We start from the raw sequence: 19,482 nt of genomic DNA on the forward strand, positions 1-19,482 counted from the left end.
AGAGCCGTCCAATCACAGGCCACCCAGTGCGTCTCCGAACCGGAAATAAAACTCGCGACAGGATCGGGCCAATCAAAAGCTATCCTCGCCTTCCTGGGGCGGGATTATCTCCAGATTGGTCCCTCACTCCGGCGTCTGACTGCCCCGTGTTAGGGGACGCACTGTAGATTGCCTGGCAAGAAACTGTTGTTGTTATTGTTGTTGTTGTTGTTAGGTGCCGTGTCTTTACTGAGCGGAAACACTGCCCAGTCCTGCACCATCCTCAAAATGCTGATAGCTGGGGGCCGCCACTACGGTGTCAATTCTAGTCGAAGGTCTTCCCTCTCGGCTGCCCCTTCACTGTGACCAACACGACGTCCTTTCCAGAGACTGGCCTCTCCTGACAGCATTTCCAAAGGACGTGGGACCGATTCTCGCCATCCTTGTTCTGAGGCGCACTTCTTCCAACACAGACTTGTTCATTCCTTTGCACAATGGTCTAGTCAGTACTCTTTGCCCGGGCCCTAATGCAAATGCACCCATTCTTCTCTGGTCTTCCAACTGTCACCCGCACGTGAGGCGACCGAACATACAGTGACTTGGGCAGGTTCACTTAGTGCTTGGAGCGACATCCCTGCAGGTGAGCCGCTGAAAGAGCTCTCTGCAGCCCGTTTGCCCTGGGCACCCACCCCCAGAGGGCAAGCCGGGAAGGGGCGGGACCTGACGCGGCGTTGCTAACGCAGCCGCGGCCGCCGCAGCCGCCTCGTCGCCGTCGCTCCCGCATCTGCCGGCTACGAAGATGACTGTGGGGAGGCCGGCGGGAGCCCCCAGCTCCAAGTGGAGCGCTCAGGTGAGGAGGGAAAGAAAAGCGGGAGGAAGAAGGACCGAGCTCCTGAAGGAGTCCGCGAGAGAGCACTGTGACGTTGCCTGGGCGACAGGCAGAGGCGTGGCACCGGAGGCTTTGTGGGCTTAAAATAGGAAGCATCTTCGGACTCCAGGCTGTTCTTAGCACCGTAACAAGCGCACCCAGTGTCGCTTCTCTCTCTGTTACCCGGTGACCAGGGGTGGTTGTCCCCATGTTGTAGATGAGAAAATTGAGGCACTGAGGGCTTTTAAAATTTTCTCCCAGATCCACAGATACAGAAAATAGATGGATGGTTGCTCAGGGCTGGGGTGGCGGGGGTGGGGGTGGGGGGTGGGGGGGGGGGAATGGGAAGGGCAACGGGGTGGGTCTGCTAAGGAGTGTGGGCTTCCTTCCAGAATGATGAAAACATTCGAACATTTATAAACATGGATTGGGGTAATGTTTGCACGACTTTGTAAATAATACTAAAAGCCATTGAACTGTACCGTCGATGGCTGCTGGATTGTATGGTTCATATACCAAACCAAACTCAATGTCAAGCCAATGCATACTCAGTGACCCGACCCATTGTGCGGTTCCGAAATGGTAACTGTTTACAGGAGGAGAAAGCCCAGTCTTTCTCCCGCGGAGCTGCTGGTGGTTTTGAACTGCCGCCCTGGGGATCCTAGCCCAACGGTAACTATGACACCACCAGGGCGCCTGCGGGTTCATATATGTGAATTATAACTCAATAAAATTGTTATTTTTTTAAAGGCAGTTTCTTAAAAGTCACATGCATGCTTAAAGTCTGCCTGGGAAACAGAGCTCTTCCCAGAGAACACTTGGAGAAGCCATCACCTGGAGGCAAGGACTGCCCCAGCTGCTCACCTGCTGTAATGACCTCTCAGCAGCTGAGCCCCACTTCCCCTGACCCTCCTCAGAAGCATTTCTGGCCGGTGCCTGCCTCTCTGATGTCACCTCATGCTTTGGGCTGCAGCCATATTGGTCCTCTTTCTACAAAGACAATATTTTTATTTTTATACCCCAGGCTCTTAAGAAATGATGCTGTATAGTGAATGAGGGGGTGGGAGGGCAGAGCGGAGACCCGAAGCCCATTTGTCAGCCACTGGAGATCCCCTTGCAGAGGGGTCTAGGGGAGGACACGAACCAGTCAAGGTGTGATGTAACACCGATGAAAAATACAACTTTCCTCTAGTTCCTAAGTGCTTCCCCCACCCCAACTGTCATGATCTGAATTCTACCTTCCAAGTCTGGATAGGCCAAAGGATGTATAGTGGTACAAATAGGAACTGGAAACACAGGGAATCCAGGGTGGATGATACCTTCAGGACCAGCAGTGTGAGTGGCGATACTGGGAGGGCAGAGGGAGAGTGGGTTGGAAAGAGGGAACCGATTACAAGGGTCTACATGTGACCCCCTCCCTGGGGGACGGACAATAGAAAAGGGGGTGAAGAGAGACGTCGGACGGGGCAAATATGACAAAATAATAATCTATAAATTATCAAGGGCTCATGAGGGAGGAGGTAGCGGGGAGGGAGGGGGAAAAATGAGGACCCGATGCCAAGGCCTTACGTGGGGAGCAGATATTTTCAGAATGATGAGGGCAATGAATGTGTAGATGTGCTTTACACAATTGATGTATGTATGGATTGTGATAAGAGTTGTATGAGCCCGTAATAAAACAATTAAAAAATGATGCTGTAATGAGGTTAACAGAGTTGATGTCAAGTCTTAAGATGTTGGATTGAAATGTTACAGATGATTAAGCACTGTCAATCCACCTCCCTCAATACTGTAGAGGGCATCTCTGATATGTTTCTGACTGAGTCTTGACCATGATGTGTCCATGTGTTTTCTTACGTAGAGACTGGCCCTCTTTCTACCTGTCCAATAGCCAATTGTGTTCCTGTCTCAGGACCCTGCCTAATGGCCTTTGCTATTGTTGTTTCTTGAGCCCAGATCCTTGGTACCACAGATCTTAGCCAGGCCAGCTCCTTCTCACCCACCAGGTGTCAACCCTGGAGTCCTGATCAGTGAGCCAATACCGACCAGGCTGAGAAAGTCAAACGCAGACCCTGGAAGCCACACCTCAGTGGCACCGTTCCAACCATCCTTTTCTTCTGAATGATTATGCTTCCTTACCCATGCATGACCCAGCCCCGCCGACCTTCTCTACCTTTTAGACAAAAATTGCTCCATCACCCACTTTTTAAACTATCCCAGTCTTCAATGAATCAACTAGCCAACTAATTGAAAGTTGAGCCCTGCTTCCCCTAACCCTTCTCAGAACCATTCAGCACCAGGCATGCCTACTGCAACGCCCCCACCCCTTACTGAAAGCCCCTCTTCGTTCGCCAGGGTTTCCCATCACAGGCTACCTGGCCTTGACTACAGGTACATGCCCAGTGGTCTTCATCTGATGGAAGGCTTCATCCACGGAAGGGCTGTCCACAGCCCCTCCATCGCTCTCCATCACCTCAGTGTCTTATCCTTTTAGCTGAGTTTCTCATCAATGTGCTGGTTTACATCTGTCTCCCCTCACTAGAATGAAGGCCTCATGATGTTCAAGAGAACACGCTTCTCCTGTTCTCTACCAAATGCCAAGGACACATTAAGTCCAAACCTACTGCCACTGAGTCGATTCTGACTCATAGCAGCCCTCGGTAGGGTTGCTGAGGCTTTGTCCACCTTTATGGGAGCAGACAGCCTCATCTTTCTCCCAAAGAGCAGCCGGAGGGTATGAACTGTATACCCTGATGTTCGCTCCCTGCAGTACACAGTAAACTCACTGCCATCGAGTCCATTTCCAACTCAGAGATCCTAAAGCCCAAGGGAGAATTACTCCTGTGGGTTTCCGAGACTGTAACTCTTTAGGAGAGTGGAAAGCCTCAGCTTTTTCTTACAGAGTGGCTGATGGGTTCGAACTTCTTACCTTGGGGTTAGCAGCCCAACACGTAACCACTACACTTGTAGTACGCATTAGGAATCCAATCAATATCTGCTGAATGCATGTTAACGAGAGCACACCATCACTCCTGCTCGCCATCCGTCCCTGCTGGCCCATTGGAAGTTTGCTAGGACATAAGACAAGCAGCAGTGCAGCCAGGAAGCAGGCCGAAGAGGAGGGGCAAGGCCTGGGTAACCCCCTGCCCAGAGCGGCGAAGCAGTTGGAGCTCTTGTCTTCTCTTTCCTGCCCCCACAACCAAGGACACCACCCCCAAGTATCAGGGTGTGACTTTTCTTTAGAGCAGCGGTTCTCAACCTGTGGGTTGCTACCCCTTTGGGGGTGTCGAAGGACCCTTTCCCAGGGTTGCCCGATTCATCACAGCAAAATGACAGTGATGAAGTAGCAACAAAAATCATTTGATGGTTGGGGGGGTCACCACCACATGGGGAACTGTGTGAAAGAGTCGCAGCATGAGGAAGGCTGAGAACCACTGCTTTCCTTCTTTCTACCTGTCCCTACAGGCTTATTCAGTGAGGCCACCAGTTATGGTTTTGAGTGAATTTGAAATTATAGTTTGGTTCACAATCGGTCTCTGTTCCATTGTAGCTCTTTCCTCCCAAGTCCTCCTCAGACACGGATGCAGAAGAGGAGCCATCTGGAGACGCAGTGCTCTGGCCCAGGGCTGGCAAACTGGATGAGTTCCTGAGCCCGGGGGAGCAGACGGATCCTGCTTCCGACTCCACTGAGAGCTTGCAAGACAACGACCTCAAGGCGCTGAGGGAGAAAGAGGGGCAGCGGTGCCCGTGGGGAGCCCTGCAGCCATCAGAGGCGGACAGTGATGGGGGCCTCTCTGACATCATGGAGGAGCTGGGGAGTTTCTTTGCAGACGAGGGCAGGGGGAAGCTGAGGTAAGGCACCGCGGTTCAACAGCTGGGTACGTCACGCTGAGTCTAGGGGCCTGGTGTCTCCTGACAACATGTCCAAAGTATATGAGACCAACTCTCGCTGCCCTTGATTCTGAGGCGCATGCTGGTTGTTGTTCTTCCAAAACAGATTTGTTACTTCTTTTGACAGTCTACGGCAGTGGCTCTCAACCTTCCTTAATGCTGTGACCCTTTAACACCGCATGTTGTGGTGACCCCTAACATGAAATTATTTTTGTTGCTACTTCATCGCTGTAATTTTGCTACTGTGATGAATCATCATGTAAATATCTGATATGCAGGATGTATTTTCATTGTTACAAATTGAACATACATAATTAAAGCAGTGATGAATCACAAAAACAATATGCAATTATATATTGTGAAATATTTATTTCTAATGACAAATGAAATTTTGTCTTGAAGCATGGTGTAGCATGGGTAACAGTCTTAATATAGCAACAGTAAACTACATTGCTACATTTTGCGACGGTATGCGGAAAAAGCCACCATCAGTGCTAAGGCTGTGGTAGCTTCTTTCTTTCTCACCACATCAGCATGTCTGCATGTGGGCAGACCCGCTGGAGATGATAGAGCTGCTGTGTCTCGCTTCCCAAGATAATAGGAAATATGTGTTTTCCGATGGTCTTAGGCGACCCGTGAAAGGGTCATTCAACTCGCAGGTTGAGAACCGCTGGTCTGTGGTTCAATGCTCCTTGCCAGCACCCTAATTCAGACACATCCCTGCCGCTCTAGCCTTCTGTAGTCGGGGCCCAGCTTTCACCTGCATATCAGGGGATTGGAAACACACACGGTGGCCTGGGCAAGGTTCATGTAGTACTCAAAGTAGACACTCCTTCTCCACAAAGCCAAGATCACTTCAATCTGTTTTCTGGTTCAACCAACTGTCCCAGTTCCTACCCAGCCATCTTTAGAATTGATTAGAGACCCCATAAAACTAAACCTCCACAAAACTCAAACCAACCAAACTGCCCTCGAGGCCATGCTGAGTCACAGAGACCCCACAGAGCAGGATTGAACCTGGCTCTGTGTTTCGGAGACTTAACTGTTTATGGGAACAGAAAACCACACCTTTCTCCCATCTGGTAGTGGTTTGAACTGCCAACCTTGTGGATCGCAGCCCAACTTGTAACCCTACACCACCAGAGCTCCTTTGACAAGGGGACTAGCTGCGTGTATCGTGTATTTACCTTGGCCCAGCACTGCCATTATGCATGTACCATGTAGCATTTGATATTTATTTTCCCATCCCAGTAAGCCTGTTAGTGGGTGTTTTGGCTGCCACTCTTGAGAGGAGGAGATTGAGATTGTCCCAGGGTCACCCAGCTGGGAACTGCTTGAAGCAAGCTTTGAACCGGGGACTATTGTCTTTCCTCTCCTATGAAAAGATGAGCGTGCGGAGTGGCAGTTTCTGGACAGTGTTGTAAAGAGATTTCCTGCTGGAGCTGTTGGGTGGCTTGTGGGAAGGAGGGGGGCCTGGATGGGAAAGGTGCAGGCCTGGAGGAAGGGGGGGCACTGAGACCTGCCGGAAGGGAGGAGTGGGAAGAGGACTCTGGCTGCTCTACCCTCTGTGTACTGATGCCCTTCCTCCTCCCAGGTGTGGCTCATCCAGGCGCTGTAGCTCTCTCAGCAACCTCTCGGACAGCCCCCGGGTTCAGTCCAGCCCAGCCTCCATCTCCAGGTCCCGCTCCCAGCACAGAAGCATCAGCACCTGGAGCTCCTCCATCACTGTCCCCCGGCCCTTCCGCATGACTCTGCGCGAGGCCCAGAAGAAGGTCCAGAAGCTGGCCTCTCCCTCCTTCTTTGAGAGAGAGAAGCAGCAGGCCCAGAGGCAGGGCCTGGAGGAGGCCGAGTGTCACCGCCAGTTCCAGGCACAACCTGTGCCCGCCCACGTCTACCTGCCCCTCTACCAGGAGATCGTGGAACGCAATGAGGCCCGAAGGCGGGCAGGGGTGCAGCAGAGGAGGGAGCTGCTTCTCTCTTCTCTGAAGCCTTTCAGCTTCCTGGAGAAGGAGGGACAACGAAAGGAAGCTGCTCGACAGAGGGACTTGGCCGAGGTTCAGGCCAAGGGCCCCAAGCAGAAAGCCACCAGGAAGATCCCCAAGGCTGTTCTGGAGCCAGCCCTCGGGGACAAACTCCAGGGTACAGACATCCTTGCCACTCACTGCCTTTGGCCTGGGAGCACTGAGAGGTGCTGTGGGGATTCCCTGGGACTCAGGGGCCCCACTGGCTTAGAGACGGGCTATTCAGGGGACCCACTAGACTGCCCAGACAGCTCTTTGCAGGCCGTGGGGGTAGGTGTAGGGCTAGCTCTATAGTAGGGGCACCCCATCAGGAGCAGAGAGTAAAGGTTTGTCTGCGAGTGCCCCCAAGGCCCATCCTGTTGGCCTTTCAATCCCCCAAGCCCACTGCCTGAGAGCAGGGAGCGCATGAGAGAGCCAAAGGCCAGCCAGTGCTACCACTAGCCAGCTGCCTGGGGAAAGCGCTCCCAAGCTTCCCTCCTGGTGAAATGACCGGAAGAGTAAGTATTTACTCATTCCCAGAAGTCTGTCTCTGAATAAGGGACTGCTTACTCAATAGCCAGTGTCGTGCGCCAGGCACTGTTCTGCGGCGACTAGACAGATGTGGAGTTGGTGTCGGTGTGAGGAAAACAGGTAACAGACAGATAACGATAAATGATAAATAAATGAGGGTCTTAGTTATCTAGTCAGGAGCCCTGGGAATGCTGTTGGGTACACAGTGGACTACTAAGCACGAGGTTGGTGGTTCAAACCCACCAGCCACTCTTGGGAGATAGATGAGGCTGTCAGCTCCCCTTAAGATTTACAGCCTTCAAAACTCTATGACTCAGAATCCGGTCCATAGTGTGAGTTTGATATTTTTTTAAATCAGTTATGGAATGCTGCTATTAAGAGCCCTGGTGGTGTAGGTGTAATGGGTTGCACGTTGTGTTGCTCACCTCAAGGTCGGCGGTTCAAAACCATCAGGGGCATCCAGGGAGAAACGTGAGGCTCTCTGCTCCTGTAAAGATTTGTAGTCTGAGAAACGCACAGGGGCGGTTCTACTCTGACCTGTGGGGTCCCTGAGTCTGAAATGACTTGATGGCAGTGCCCCGGGTTTGTGCTGTGAGTTCTGCTATCTCAGAACTAGCACAAGCAGGTGACCAGCAAGCAGAAGGGTGCTGTCTCACGCTGGGTGCTGGAAGTCAGACTTCAGCGTGCCAGCACAGTGGAAGGCTTTTTCCCTTTCCTTGGGGAACTTCGCACAGCTTGGCAGCCATCTCCCCCCTCCCTGCTTTGCTTCATCTGTTCTTCTGTTTCACGAAACTGATTGGAGAAGCACCTCTGCTAGGACAGCTTCACTAACATAAGCCAGAAAACCCATTCCCCAATGGGGCTAAGCCACTATCCAAAATGCACGGCCATCAAGTTGATTTCAACTCACAGTGACCTAGAGGGCAGGGTAGAGCTGCCCCTGCGGGTTCTAAAGACTGGAACTCTTTATGGGAGAAGAAAGCCTCCCTTGGAGTGTCTGGTGGCTTCAAACTGCTGACCTTGTGGTTTGCAGACTCTCCTATAGGCACTGAGATCAGGATTTATAATGCTTATTTTGGGGAGACACAATTCAATGCACAAGAGGGCCCTATGGGGTGTCTAACAAGAAACCCAACTATGTGTTTTGAGGGACTGGGAGACATTGGGGAAAGCCCTCCAGAGACAGCACTAGCACGGAACCCCAAAGGATGAGCTATGATGTAGCGGAAGGAGAGGTGTGTCTGAGGCAGAGGTCAGGACAAAGCTCAGCCAAAGACTGGCAAGGGAGAGGCAGCGGCCAGAGGGTGAGAGGAGGCAGCATGGGAAGGGAGAGGCAGGTCCAGCCCAGACCTAGGGGGGCACCTAGTGGCTGTGTCAGGTATCAGCAAGTTTGGGGCTTCACCAGAAAGGCATCTGAGCAGCGCAGCTCCTGAGGGGTTTACGCAGGGTGGCTCAAGCTCAGATAGACATTTCAAAAGGACCCTCTGGTTGCTCTGAAGATAACTAAAGGCGGAGGGAGAAAGACAGGAGATGTTGGTCTAATAGGAGACTAGTTGGGTAATTCAGTTGAGAAATGAGGAAGCTCACAGCAGGGACCATGGAAAGAAGATGGAGCGGTGAGAGGGGAAAACAGGAGACTGCACACCTATGACCGATTCAACGAGAGAGAGAGAGAGAGAGAGAGAGAGAGAGAATGAGAATGAATCATTTGACTGTAGGCGTGGGCAGCTGGGTGGATGGAGGAGCTTTTCTCTGAGATGCAAAAGGATAGAAAATCTTTGGGAGGCACAGGGACCGACCTACCCCCTCCTGCTTCTAGTCTTTGAAGCTGGTCTTGTGGGAAGTACTTGGCGATCATCACAGCGATAGCTGTTCCCCTGACAGGGCTGGCACGCAGGCAGCAGCGTGCTGATCAACCTTTACCAACCAGTTCTCCAAACCATGAGAGTAAAATAGAATGATTTGTGGTGTTTACCGTTTTCGGTGGTATAAATACTTTCATCGTGGGCAGTTTCAAGCTTCCCACACGATGCCACTGACTTAGAATTTCAAGAAATCAACACTTGGCTATAGCATGCTTCTGCCAGTGTTTAAAGGGGGAACGTTCTGTAGACCTTTGGGTATGAGATTTGGTCCCTCCTGTCACCACCCCAATTTGATTTTTTTCTCCACAGAAGCTGAGCTCTTCAGGAAAATTCGCATCCAGATGAGGGCCCTCGACATGCTCCAGATGGCCTCCTCCCCTCTGGCCTCCTCTGGTAGCCGGCCAGACCCCCAGTCTCGAACCGCCACGCGGACCCGGGAGAAGAAGCTGGGGTTTCTGCAGACTGACTTTGAATTCCAACCTCGGGTGAATCCCACCATCCCCGACTATGAGGGCCTTTACAAGGCCTTCCAGAGGAGAGCTGCCAGCAGAAGGGAAACCAGAGAGGTGACCCACAACAAGCCCTTCTTGCTGAGAACTGCCAACCTGCGTCACACTCAACGGCCGGGTGACGCCAGCGACCCTTCAGGGAAGAGGGTAAGAGTACAGGTGGTCGCGGAGGGCAGGGCCTGCGGCCTGAAACACAGGGATGGGCCCTGGTCTCAATGGAGGCACGGTTTTTAAAACACTGGCTCCTCTGTAAGCCGGCCCACAATACCTGTAAGGGTAAGACGCACAGAACGTTTCCCACCCTTCCTTGTCAACGGAGGATTGTAAGATTTTAGTCTAAGACCTGGAAGGCAGGCAGCTGGGATCGTATGGTCCTGTTTCAAGTCTCTAGGATTCTTGTTTGGTTCAAAGCCTTTGGATTAATGTCCACGTCGTGGTCTGTCCAAGTGACACAGTGGTGAAAGCACTGGACTCAAGGTCCAGAGGGAGGAACCGAAAGGTCAGTGGGCAGAAGCTGTGGCAGTCTGCTTCCTGAGAGTTGAACAGCCTTGGAAACCTAATGGGCCAACGAGGCGCTGCCCTATAGGGAGTTGGGTCCATTTAGTAGCAGTGGGTTTTTATTTTGTTCCCTTGAGATCTCATTACCCTTGCCTTATTCCCTGAGAAAAACAATGATTCTCAGTCTGACTAGCCTTCACTAAAATACAAGTCCTAGCTTACAAGCGAATCCCAGACCCCGTGCCGCCTAGACCAGCTGTTGTTTTTCCTAGGGCTCCCCACGGCCACCCACCACTGCCCTGCCAAGGAGCCGTTCTCTCAGTGGCCTTGCTTCCCTCTCTGCCAACACCCTCCCTGTGCACATCACGGACGCCACCAGGAAGAGGGAGTGTGCAGTCAGGTGAGTGGGCAGGCTGCTTGGCAGACTAAAGATGCTCTGACCTTGGCCCCAAAGCTGGAGACCACATTGCTGCAGAGCCTTCTCTCCTGTCAGTCAGAGGCACGTGTCCCCCACGCTCCTCTCTCCCACTGGGGCCTCGGAGCTGAAGTGAGCAGGAGAGCTCGCGCAGGCAGAGACCAACAGGGCTCTCTACTGCACAAAGATTGAGTCTTGGAAACTCCCAGGGGGGATGTCTGGTTTGGAGTTTGGTCAGGACTGAGACTCTGGCCCTTAGACACCCTTCAGGCCTGGAACTGAACTCACCCTCAGGACTGACTGGGATTTACATTCTAATGGATGGAATATCCAAATGCAAACCCTGAAGGTTCCGGTCCATGGGACCTAGTGGGACGACGTATCTACAAACGTACTAAGTGATGCAAACTGACCTCAATTTGTATTCTTTGAAGAAGGCCCCATTGCGAGTTCTCTCTGGAATGCCAACTTGTATTCCCAAAGGGCTATTGTCCCTGGTAGCTTCCAGCCCACCTTGGAGGAACAGTGGCCAAGTGCTTGCCACTGGCATGCCATGTAGCTCTGAGAAGGCGACTTACCCTCGTTAAGCAGCAGTCTCCTCCGCTGTTAAAGGGGGCGCGGGTAAGGTGGTGGTGTAGATTCACAGCCCTGATTTGATAAGGCAGGAGTGGACATGACATAAAGGAACACATTGAAAAGCATGTATTTGTGCCTGTATGTGCTTGGTTCAAGCTCTAGCTATTAGTATTAAAAGTCAGGGAAGACCCACCGTTTGTCTATTTAAATAAGGATATTTTAACTCCTGTGTCCCCGTTCGGTGGATTCACAGCATCTGGGGGAGGCAGTCACTGCCCCGTGTGGGGAAGGCTGGGTCTGCCAGAGCACGGGGACCTGGCTCTCCTTCTGGAAACGTCTGCTACGGCGCATTACCCACTCCCTCCTCAGCACTGACTAAGACCGACCCAGATGTACCTACTGTCCATGTTCACTGTGGCCTGTACCCTTTAGAAGCTCACTTGAAAAAAGAGACAGAGCCGATGAGCGCACTCGGTGGTTGGAAATGCACAAGAAGAAGTGCCAAGCCATGTCCACATCTGTGACCTTGCGGGCCAGAGCCTTGGATCCTCACAAAAGCCTGGAGGAGGTGTTCAAAGCCAAGCTGAAAGAGAACCGGTCAGTGACCTCCATGTCTCCTGGGGGCCGGGGGCCGGCTCTTTCTTGGGATCTACCTGCAGGGTAGGCTCCTGGGCTCCTTGCAGTGTCCATGGGCGTGCCTCTGCTTATGTGGAGTGAAGGGCAGTCTGGATTCGAGAACGACAGAATCCTTTCCAGAAAGCTTGTTAATTCCAGGAATAACGACCGTAAGAGAACGAAAGAATATAAGAAAGAATTGGAGGAAATGAAGAAGCGAATACAAACCAGGCCTTATCTCTTCGAGCAAGTTACCAAGGTAAATTTAAACCTTCATTCCTTTTTTTCCTTTCGTTCTTGGATCAAAGGGTTCTGAGAAGAACATACCGATTTTATTTTCTGGGCATAGAACATTTCTATGGACTCTAAATTGAGCCTTATTGTTACCACCACCCCCCACCCCACAAAAGGCAGTTTGATGGGGAATGTTGTTTTGACTGATTTCTCCCAAGCCTGGACTTCTGTGGCCAACGGCATACTTCACTCCTTCTCGCATGAGTCTGGCTTTCAGACGGGGTCGGTGTGGAGGCTCGACCCTACAGAGGCAGTGCGTTCGGCTGTTAGGAAGATGTTGCATTTCCATGATTACAGTCAGCCTGACTGGAACCACGGTTTGCAGTGCTGGGCAGGCCCCTCTCCTCCAGTAGTGCCAGGCCTTACCTCCCTCTGGCTTTCAGACAGGAAGAACTGGCTTAAGATGGTCTCTCAACCTTTAGGGAAAATTGGACTCAGTTAAGATCTCCCAAGGAGCCTAGAAAGGCTGCCACCCAAGCAGCTTAGGGTGGTAGCAACCTCCATGGGTCTCCTTCCTCTCCCAAACTTTGAAGTTGGGGGGGGAGGGTCATCTAATAAGCTGGTTCCATTTCTGGGCACTAGCTAGCCCTGTGTGGCGCAGGACTGGGCAGTGTTTCGTTATATTGGACACAAGGTTGCTATGGGTCAGAATCTGCTCAATAGCACCTAACAACACTGTAGCCAGTGCATTATCTAGGCATTCGCTTGGTCCATCCTGTCCTGTGTGGGCATGCACATGTAGGTACACGCTCACCTGTGTACACACTCACTGGGCTTTCCTTTGCAACTTGTATTGTAACAGATCTCTCACACTAACCTATGGTGACCAGATGTTAACATTGATAAAGCGGGACACCAGTGATAAAACTCACATCCTGGGGAAATAGCCACACGGCAGCCGAAAACTATATACCCTAGCTTGTCGTGAATTCTTTCCAAATATCGGCACTTTTTTAAAACGCTGTGGGACGCGGGAAAAATTGTTAAAAATTGGGACTGTCCCGCCAAAAGCGAGACGTCTGGTCACCTTACTTAACCTTTCCTCTTTATGTTGTTTCAAGAAAGCTCTTTCTGATCTCAACAGCTTTGCCACTCGAACATAAATTACTTGCTCTGATCTCATTCTTGATCACTTAAGTTAGACCACATGAAGAGCCCGCACTTGTTAGATGAGTGTTCCTAATTGTAAAGCAGTCGAGAGGCGCCAGAGACCAAATCAGTCAAATTAGAGCAAATAAGGCTTTATTGGGGAGAAAAACCCAGCCTGGGCGAAGTCCCATGGTCCAGTGTCTGGGCCGGGGAGTCGCGCTGCAGGCTACAGGGATGGTGCTTATATATGGACAGGTATGTCCCCGTTTCTGGATTGTAAGGTGTCTTCCTGGTTCTGAACGTATTTGTGCTTGGTGCAGAACAGTGGGCGAGAACAAGGCAGGCACTGAGCCAAACGGGCCTTGTTGGTGCCAGGTGCAAAGCGGCAGGCCAAGAACAAAGGGGACACTGAGCCAAACGGGCTGGCTGTGCCGGGTGCAGAGTGGTGGGTCGAGAGCAAAGCGGGCGCTGAGCCAAACAGGCCATGAACAAAACAGGGCCGTGAGTAAAAAAAAGAAAAATAACTTGCAAAGCTGCTGACAGGTTCCATAGCCAGCTCTGGTCAGCTCCGCAGGGGGGAGATTCAAGGTCACTTGCTGCTAGAAGCCGGCCTGGCATTGATCCGGCCATACACTAATGATGGCTTATTACTTTTACATCTTTTTTTTTCTTTTAACCTTAGAATGTTTTTAAGCCTTTTTCATCTAGAATTCACATGGCCTCTCCCAGATCTAATTCCTTGCTCCTCCAAATGTGGTTCCTAGAACTCCTGGTGAGAGTGTTAGCCAGGCACTAACTGCACATCCCCTTTGAGCAAATGAAAACCTGCATTTGAACAGGAGCCTCAGGTGCTTCTTGGAAACCAGGGTGTCTCTGGAATTTTCCTGCAGACGTGGGCCCAGCACTGATGGATGCCAACACAAAAGGGCTGTGGGAGGGCGGGGAACCGTCAGAATCAGCTCCCGCAGCAGATGGAACTCCGCTCTACAGGACCTTGCCAGGAGAGAAGCAGAGCAGAGGTACCGAGACACCCTCAAGCAGGCGGGGCTGGATGAAGCCTTCGTGAAGCAGCAGGGCCAAACCACCGGAGACCTGCCAGGGGAGGTGGACTCCGGAGTCAGTGACTCCCCCAGGTAATAGATGCTGCCTACTATCCCGCAGCTAGATTGCCATGCCTGGGGATGCCAGTGGGACCGTCACTGCTGACATAACCCTGTATTAAATACAGATCTCTTGGACAATGGTTGTGGATAAAATATAACCAGTGTATATCTTAGGTTTGAACCCCTTTCATTTGAAATGGAAACATTTCCAATTCCAATGTTGTGAGTCAAAGGTATTTCTACGTCACTTCTGCAAAGCTAAAACGAGAAGACTCTGGCACTCCTTAAAAATGGGGAAGAAGATGGGTGTCTCTCGTCCCGCAAAGAGTGAGTCTCAGAAACGCACAGGGGTCGTTCTACACTGACCTGTAGGGTCGCTGTGAGTCGGCATCGACTAACTGGATGGCAGTGAGGTTTTCTGTTTTCCCTTAAAAGTAATTCAGTAGTAAGTAGCACCTCTTCCCTAACCATTGTGAGGTTTTGAAAGTCACGGAGAGAATAGCACACTGTCTCCATTACTCTCAATTTTGGTTTGTTTCTTACATTCCCATTTTCCCCTGGAATTTGCTTTTATACCCTATATAAAATAATGAAACTCTCATTAGAGATCTTACATAACGGTGCCTTTAATTTTTATTATTTCATAATGCTTTATTCTTCAGCATCCATGAAATTACAAGGCTCAGCATAAAGGATCCACAGGAGTTAGAAGACTCTCTAGAATAGCCTACAAGCCTCGAGAAAGAGCGGGAGGAACAGTCTTTTGAATTAATGGAAGACCTCGAATCACCTGCTTAGTCAACACACGTACATAACGTCTTTCGATGAACTTGGAGTCAAGTCAACACAGGCAAAACCGGTGGTGGTTGTTTTTGTCGCGGCTCCTCTTAGAGAATGGTTCAAGGAACTACAAAAGGAGTGCCTGGTGGAAGGGTTCTTACTGTGTCTCACACTGAGGCTGGACAGGAACCATTCACGAGTTCAGTGGTCTGGGTATAAGACAGCAGAGAATGGAGCCATAAACCCTGTTGAGACACAGGCCCAGTACAACCATGTTTTCCACAGAAGCCAGACATTTACATGTTGACAATGAACAAATTCTAGCAAAATAGTATGTGGGGAAAAAAACCCAACCTTTCTGTAGATGGAGTTAGCTCATGGGAGGAAACCTGTTTGAACTTCAAATACACATTTTTAAGCTCCACATTTCTGACAATAATGTGGCCCCATACTTTGTTGGGTCGGACCACCCTGTGCACACCGGGGTGTTCAGCAGCATCCCTGGCTTCTAGCCACTAAAGCCCAGTAGCACACCGCTATGCTCCTAGCCCTCGAATTCTAACCACTGGAAATACTTCCCGACATTGCCAATGTCCCCTGGAGGTTGTCTCAACTGATCCTGGTTAGAAGCACTACTCAAGTATGAAATTAGTCAGAATGCAAGTAACTGCTGTGAATTCAATCTATGTAGTACAGGACGATTATGCATGTTATTAATGAATTAATAAGTATAACTATTTAAGTCAGTTCATGCTTTCCTGTTATCCTGTTTAGAATGTATACTTTGTGTGTATCTTGGGATGAAGTTCATTTTAAATAAATAATAAAACTTTCCCGACAGCCATGATTTTCTATTAGTAGGCGATCTTTTTTCCTTGAGACTAGTTAAACAGTCTCTCTGTAGCTGCAGAGAGGATGAAAGAAGGCTCACTACTCTGAGAGAAGCACCTTTATGGGGAAATGAAGTGTCTCTGTTATTACTGCCATTCTTCCAGCCTTGGACATTCTTTTTCAGATGGTGACAGAGTGACAGTCTGGTGACTCCTGTCTGTCTGCAGTATACTCAAAGATGGAGAAATTCCTTATCATGGTTCTGAAACTCCTGGGCTCACTTTTACTTTCAAGGAATCCTAAGGGTAAACCAGTGTCATAGCTCAAAGGAAAACATGGAACACTTTCCTTAATCACCTTTTTAAGAGAATAAATTTTGTCCAAAACAAAGAGGCAAAGAACTGACTGGGCTGTTTTGTTTATTTAAAGGGAAAACAATCAAAGCTTCTTAATCATTTTAAATTAAAACAAAGCAAACTTAAAAAACTGTCAGAACATGCTACTTACTATACTCCATAACCGAAGAAAAGCAAAGTGACCTAGTCCAGGTGCCGAGGTCAAGAGAGAAACCCTGGCCCGGGCCAAGGGAGGATTCAAGTAATTCCTTTGTTTGCAGCCCAGTGGCAGCAAGTCTTGTACTCAGGTTGCTAAAGGGAGAACGTCACCACTGAGCTGACCCTGGCTCCCTTCTCCAAAGCAACAAGGCATCTTGAAAGCTCATCTTCCTGGAAAAGCTGTATGGTTGGCGGCAGCAAGACTTTAGTTGCTCCTTTTGAAATGACAGTCGAGGCGTCAATCAAAGGGAAATTTCCCCTCACCAGTCAGAGAAACTTGAGCCAACGCATAACCAAATTCACTTTTGGGAGGAGTCCATCCCAAAATGTTGCAGTGGGACAAGAGGTGGGGACAGTGAGTTGCCCAGCCCATGCCCACTGCTTCGTCCCTTCGCCGGGGCCGATGGCAGTTTGAAGAGAAGCCACCGACAATCGTCCTGTGTGCCAAGGAAGAGGAACAGAGGCAAAGGCGGAGTTCTGTCCTTCACAGATACATTTTGGTTCTGGCAGTCCGTGAGCCGTCAGCATCCTATTCCCACTGTAAGCTCTCTGGGACCAGATCGAGTTGTTCTTCCAGAATCAGCACCCACACTCATGTCCGTCTTTCAGTTAAATCTCCTTGGTTTAGTAACTGTGAAAGAATTGGTTAAAATTCTAGACTATGTTACCATTGACTTACAAGACAAACAATTTGTGCTAAATAAAAGAGCTAAGAGTTGCTTTGCTGGTGGGGATTGAACTACAGAGTAAATCCAGAGCAAGAGACGTACACACATCCATAGAACTCAGCATCTGAGGAGACAGCATTTTGTCCATTTTACTTTCAAGATGGCAACAAAATATCCCGAATCTAAAAAGCGAAACTGTTGTATATGCATCCTATAATCTCCTATAGAAAACTAACCAGCAACATCTGGTAATCGTGGAGCGATAGGGGAGATTAACCAGGTTTATGGGATAGATGGGGAGCACTGGTGGCGCAGTGGTTATGCGTTGGGCTGCTAACCACCAAACGGTTAGTAGTAGGTTAGTAGTAGGTTAGTAGTAGGTTAGTAGTAGGTTAGTAGTTCGAAGTTACCAGCCCCTCTGAAGGAGCAAGGTGAGACCCTCTACTCCCTCACAGGGATAGCTCTCCTCTGTCCAAACGAGGTCGCTGTGAGTCGGAGTCAACCTGATGGGATAGCAGGTGCGTGATGAAGTGAGGTGGCCTGACAGAGCGGCATAGCACCAATGCACTGAATCGCCCACGTTACTGTGTCTGCAGGGAGCACTGTGTTATGACAGCAACCCCCGTCTCTACAAAGGCCTTCAAAGAACCCACGTGACGAAAGAAAAGCTAGTTTGGGTAGAGGGTATTATGGACTTAGTCTCGAGCTAAATACCAAGTCAAAAGGTAGTACCTTAGATTTTGTTTGACAAGAAAGGGGAAAAAAATAAAGCCAAAAAAAGTCACGACAGCCAATGGCAGAAACGTCTACATGAAATACGGCAGAACCCAAACCAAACAGTGTCCGCAAAGCATACGCTCAAGTAGGAGAGAGCAGGGAGGGAGGGGCTCTTTCAGAAATTTGGTAGGTATAGAAATGTTATGTAACAAAGAATCAGCCAGCCAAACTGAGTTTGTGTGGAAAATCGTACAGGGCAGTTTCTTAAATAGATAATAGATAACCATCCTGGAAAAAAAAAAAAACAGGCAGAGGGGAGGGGGAGAAGAAGAGGAGACCATTATAGATTAAGAGAAATGTTAATATAAGTCGTGTCATCCTGATCCAAACGTATCAACTGTAAAAAGACGTGAGAGGGAAAAAAGACTAGGAAGTATGATATTAATACAGCATTAATTTTATTGAGCACAATAAGGCTAACTAACTATAGTTGTGAAAAAATCCTTGAGGGGGGGAGAGGGGGAAAAAAGAGGAGCTGATACCAAGGGCTCAATAGAGTAAATGTCTAGAAAATAAGGATGCCAATCCATGAACAAATATGCTGGACACAACTGATGTATGGATTGTTGTAAGAGCCCCAATAAAATGATCCTTGAACAAGAAAATCATCACCACCCCTACACCCCCAAATCCTTATCTGGTAGTGGTATGAGGAAGGGTGAGGGCACGACGGGTGAAGCACTGGACTGTTAACAGAATGTTAGCACTCTGCGGGGGAGAAATGAGGCTGCCCGATTCTATAGAACTTTACCACCCTGGAAGCCATACGGGGCAACTCTACCATGTCCTGCAGGGCCACTGTGAGTCAGAGCCTACTCAAGGGCAGGGGGCTTGGTTAACAGAATATACAGAAATACTTACATAGAAAATGACATGCCTGAGATTTGCCTTAATATACTCCAGGCACAAGCAAATCAACAAACAAACAAAGAGATAAGGGATAAACAAGGAGAGTATTACGTCAACTATTACAGTTGGGTGATAGGTACACAGGGTTCTTCGTCTCTTGCTAATCTTTGAACATCACTGTGATTTAAAAACAGATGAAGAGCCTGAAAAAAAGGCTGGTTCCAGAATTCGTTCCAAAGCAGTCCCCACAGTGAGCTAGGTACTCATAGAATTTTCAACATAATTCAAGCAAGGCTTCGACAATGGGTTGTAAAGCTGACACGGGACAGTTCCAGCAGAAAGATTACCTGCAGCCCAGGGCCCTGGACAAACCCCAGGGATTTTATAGGGTAATTGGTAATATTCGATATAGGATAGGAGTCATCAAAATGCTGTTGCAGCTTATTATGGCGTAAAGTTTCTAATAAAAAGGGACAGAGGTGGGAGAAGACGAAAAGCTACTGTAATGCCAAAGGGGGCGCCAAGCTACCTCGGCTTTGGGCTTATGATAGTCACCCACACGATGCCACCACCACCTTGTGTCACAAAGTCAACAAAACACCCCAAGATTCCAGGAGTCAGATGATTTTCACTCTATTTTCTAGGTCAAAAAGCCAGGACGATTGAGTTGGGGGCACTGGGTTGCTCATTCATATACAAATGAATATATCCCCATACCCTCAGTTGGTTCCCCTGGCTACCCTCCAGACAATATGACCCTAGCAGCCCAAACAATAATTACTTTCAATGG

The 19,482-nt window shown here is 49.6% G+C and overlaps 2 protein-coding genes across 5 annotated transcripts in view; one reads left to right on the forward strand and one right to left on the reverse strand.

The window, feature by feature from the left end:
* The first annotated feature begins 145 nt into the window (after positions 1-145).
* On the forward strand, positions 146-17,017 carry FAM161B (FAM161 centrosomal protein B). Its single transcript, XM_075532011.1, has 9 exons — positions 146-829; positions 4,398-4,699; positions 6,333-6,877; positions 9,444-9,790; positions 10,414-10,541; positions 11,565-11,729; positions 11,907-12,006; positions 14,121-14,263; positions 14,896-17,017. Exons 1-9 carry the CDS (start codon positions 779-781, stop codon positions 14,957-14,959), a joined length of 1,845 nt encoding a protein of 614 aa, XP_075388126.1. The 5' UTR covers positions 146-778; the 3' UTR covers positions 14,960-17,017.
* Positions 14,868-19,482, reverse strand: part of ZNF410 (zinc finger protein 410) — a 36,266-nt gene continuing 31,651 nt past the window's right edge. For 3 of the 4 annotated variants that reach the window (XM_075532014.1, XM_075532012.1, XM_075532013.1), the window contains exon 12: positions 14,879-15,258. In XM_075532014.1, coding sequence (XP_075388129.1) covers positions 15,181-15,258 — 78 coding nt within the window. In that variant the 3' untranslated portion in view covers positions 14,879-15,180. Of the gene's footprint in view, positions 17,030-19,482 lie in introns of all 4 variants that reach the window. The other variant, XM_075532015.1, reaches the window with a different exon arrangement.

This window comes from Tenrec ecaudatus, chromosome 14 (genome assembly GCF_050624435.1).
Source record: "Tenrec ecaudatus isolate mTenEca1 chromosome 14, mTenEca1.hap1, whole genome shotgun sequence".
Classification (NCBI taxonomy): Eukaryota; Metazoa; Chordata; class Mammalia; order Afrosoricida; family Tenrecidae; genus Tenrec; species Tenrec ecaudatus.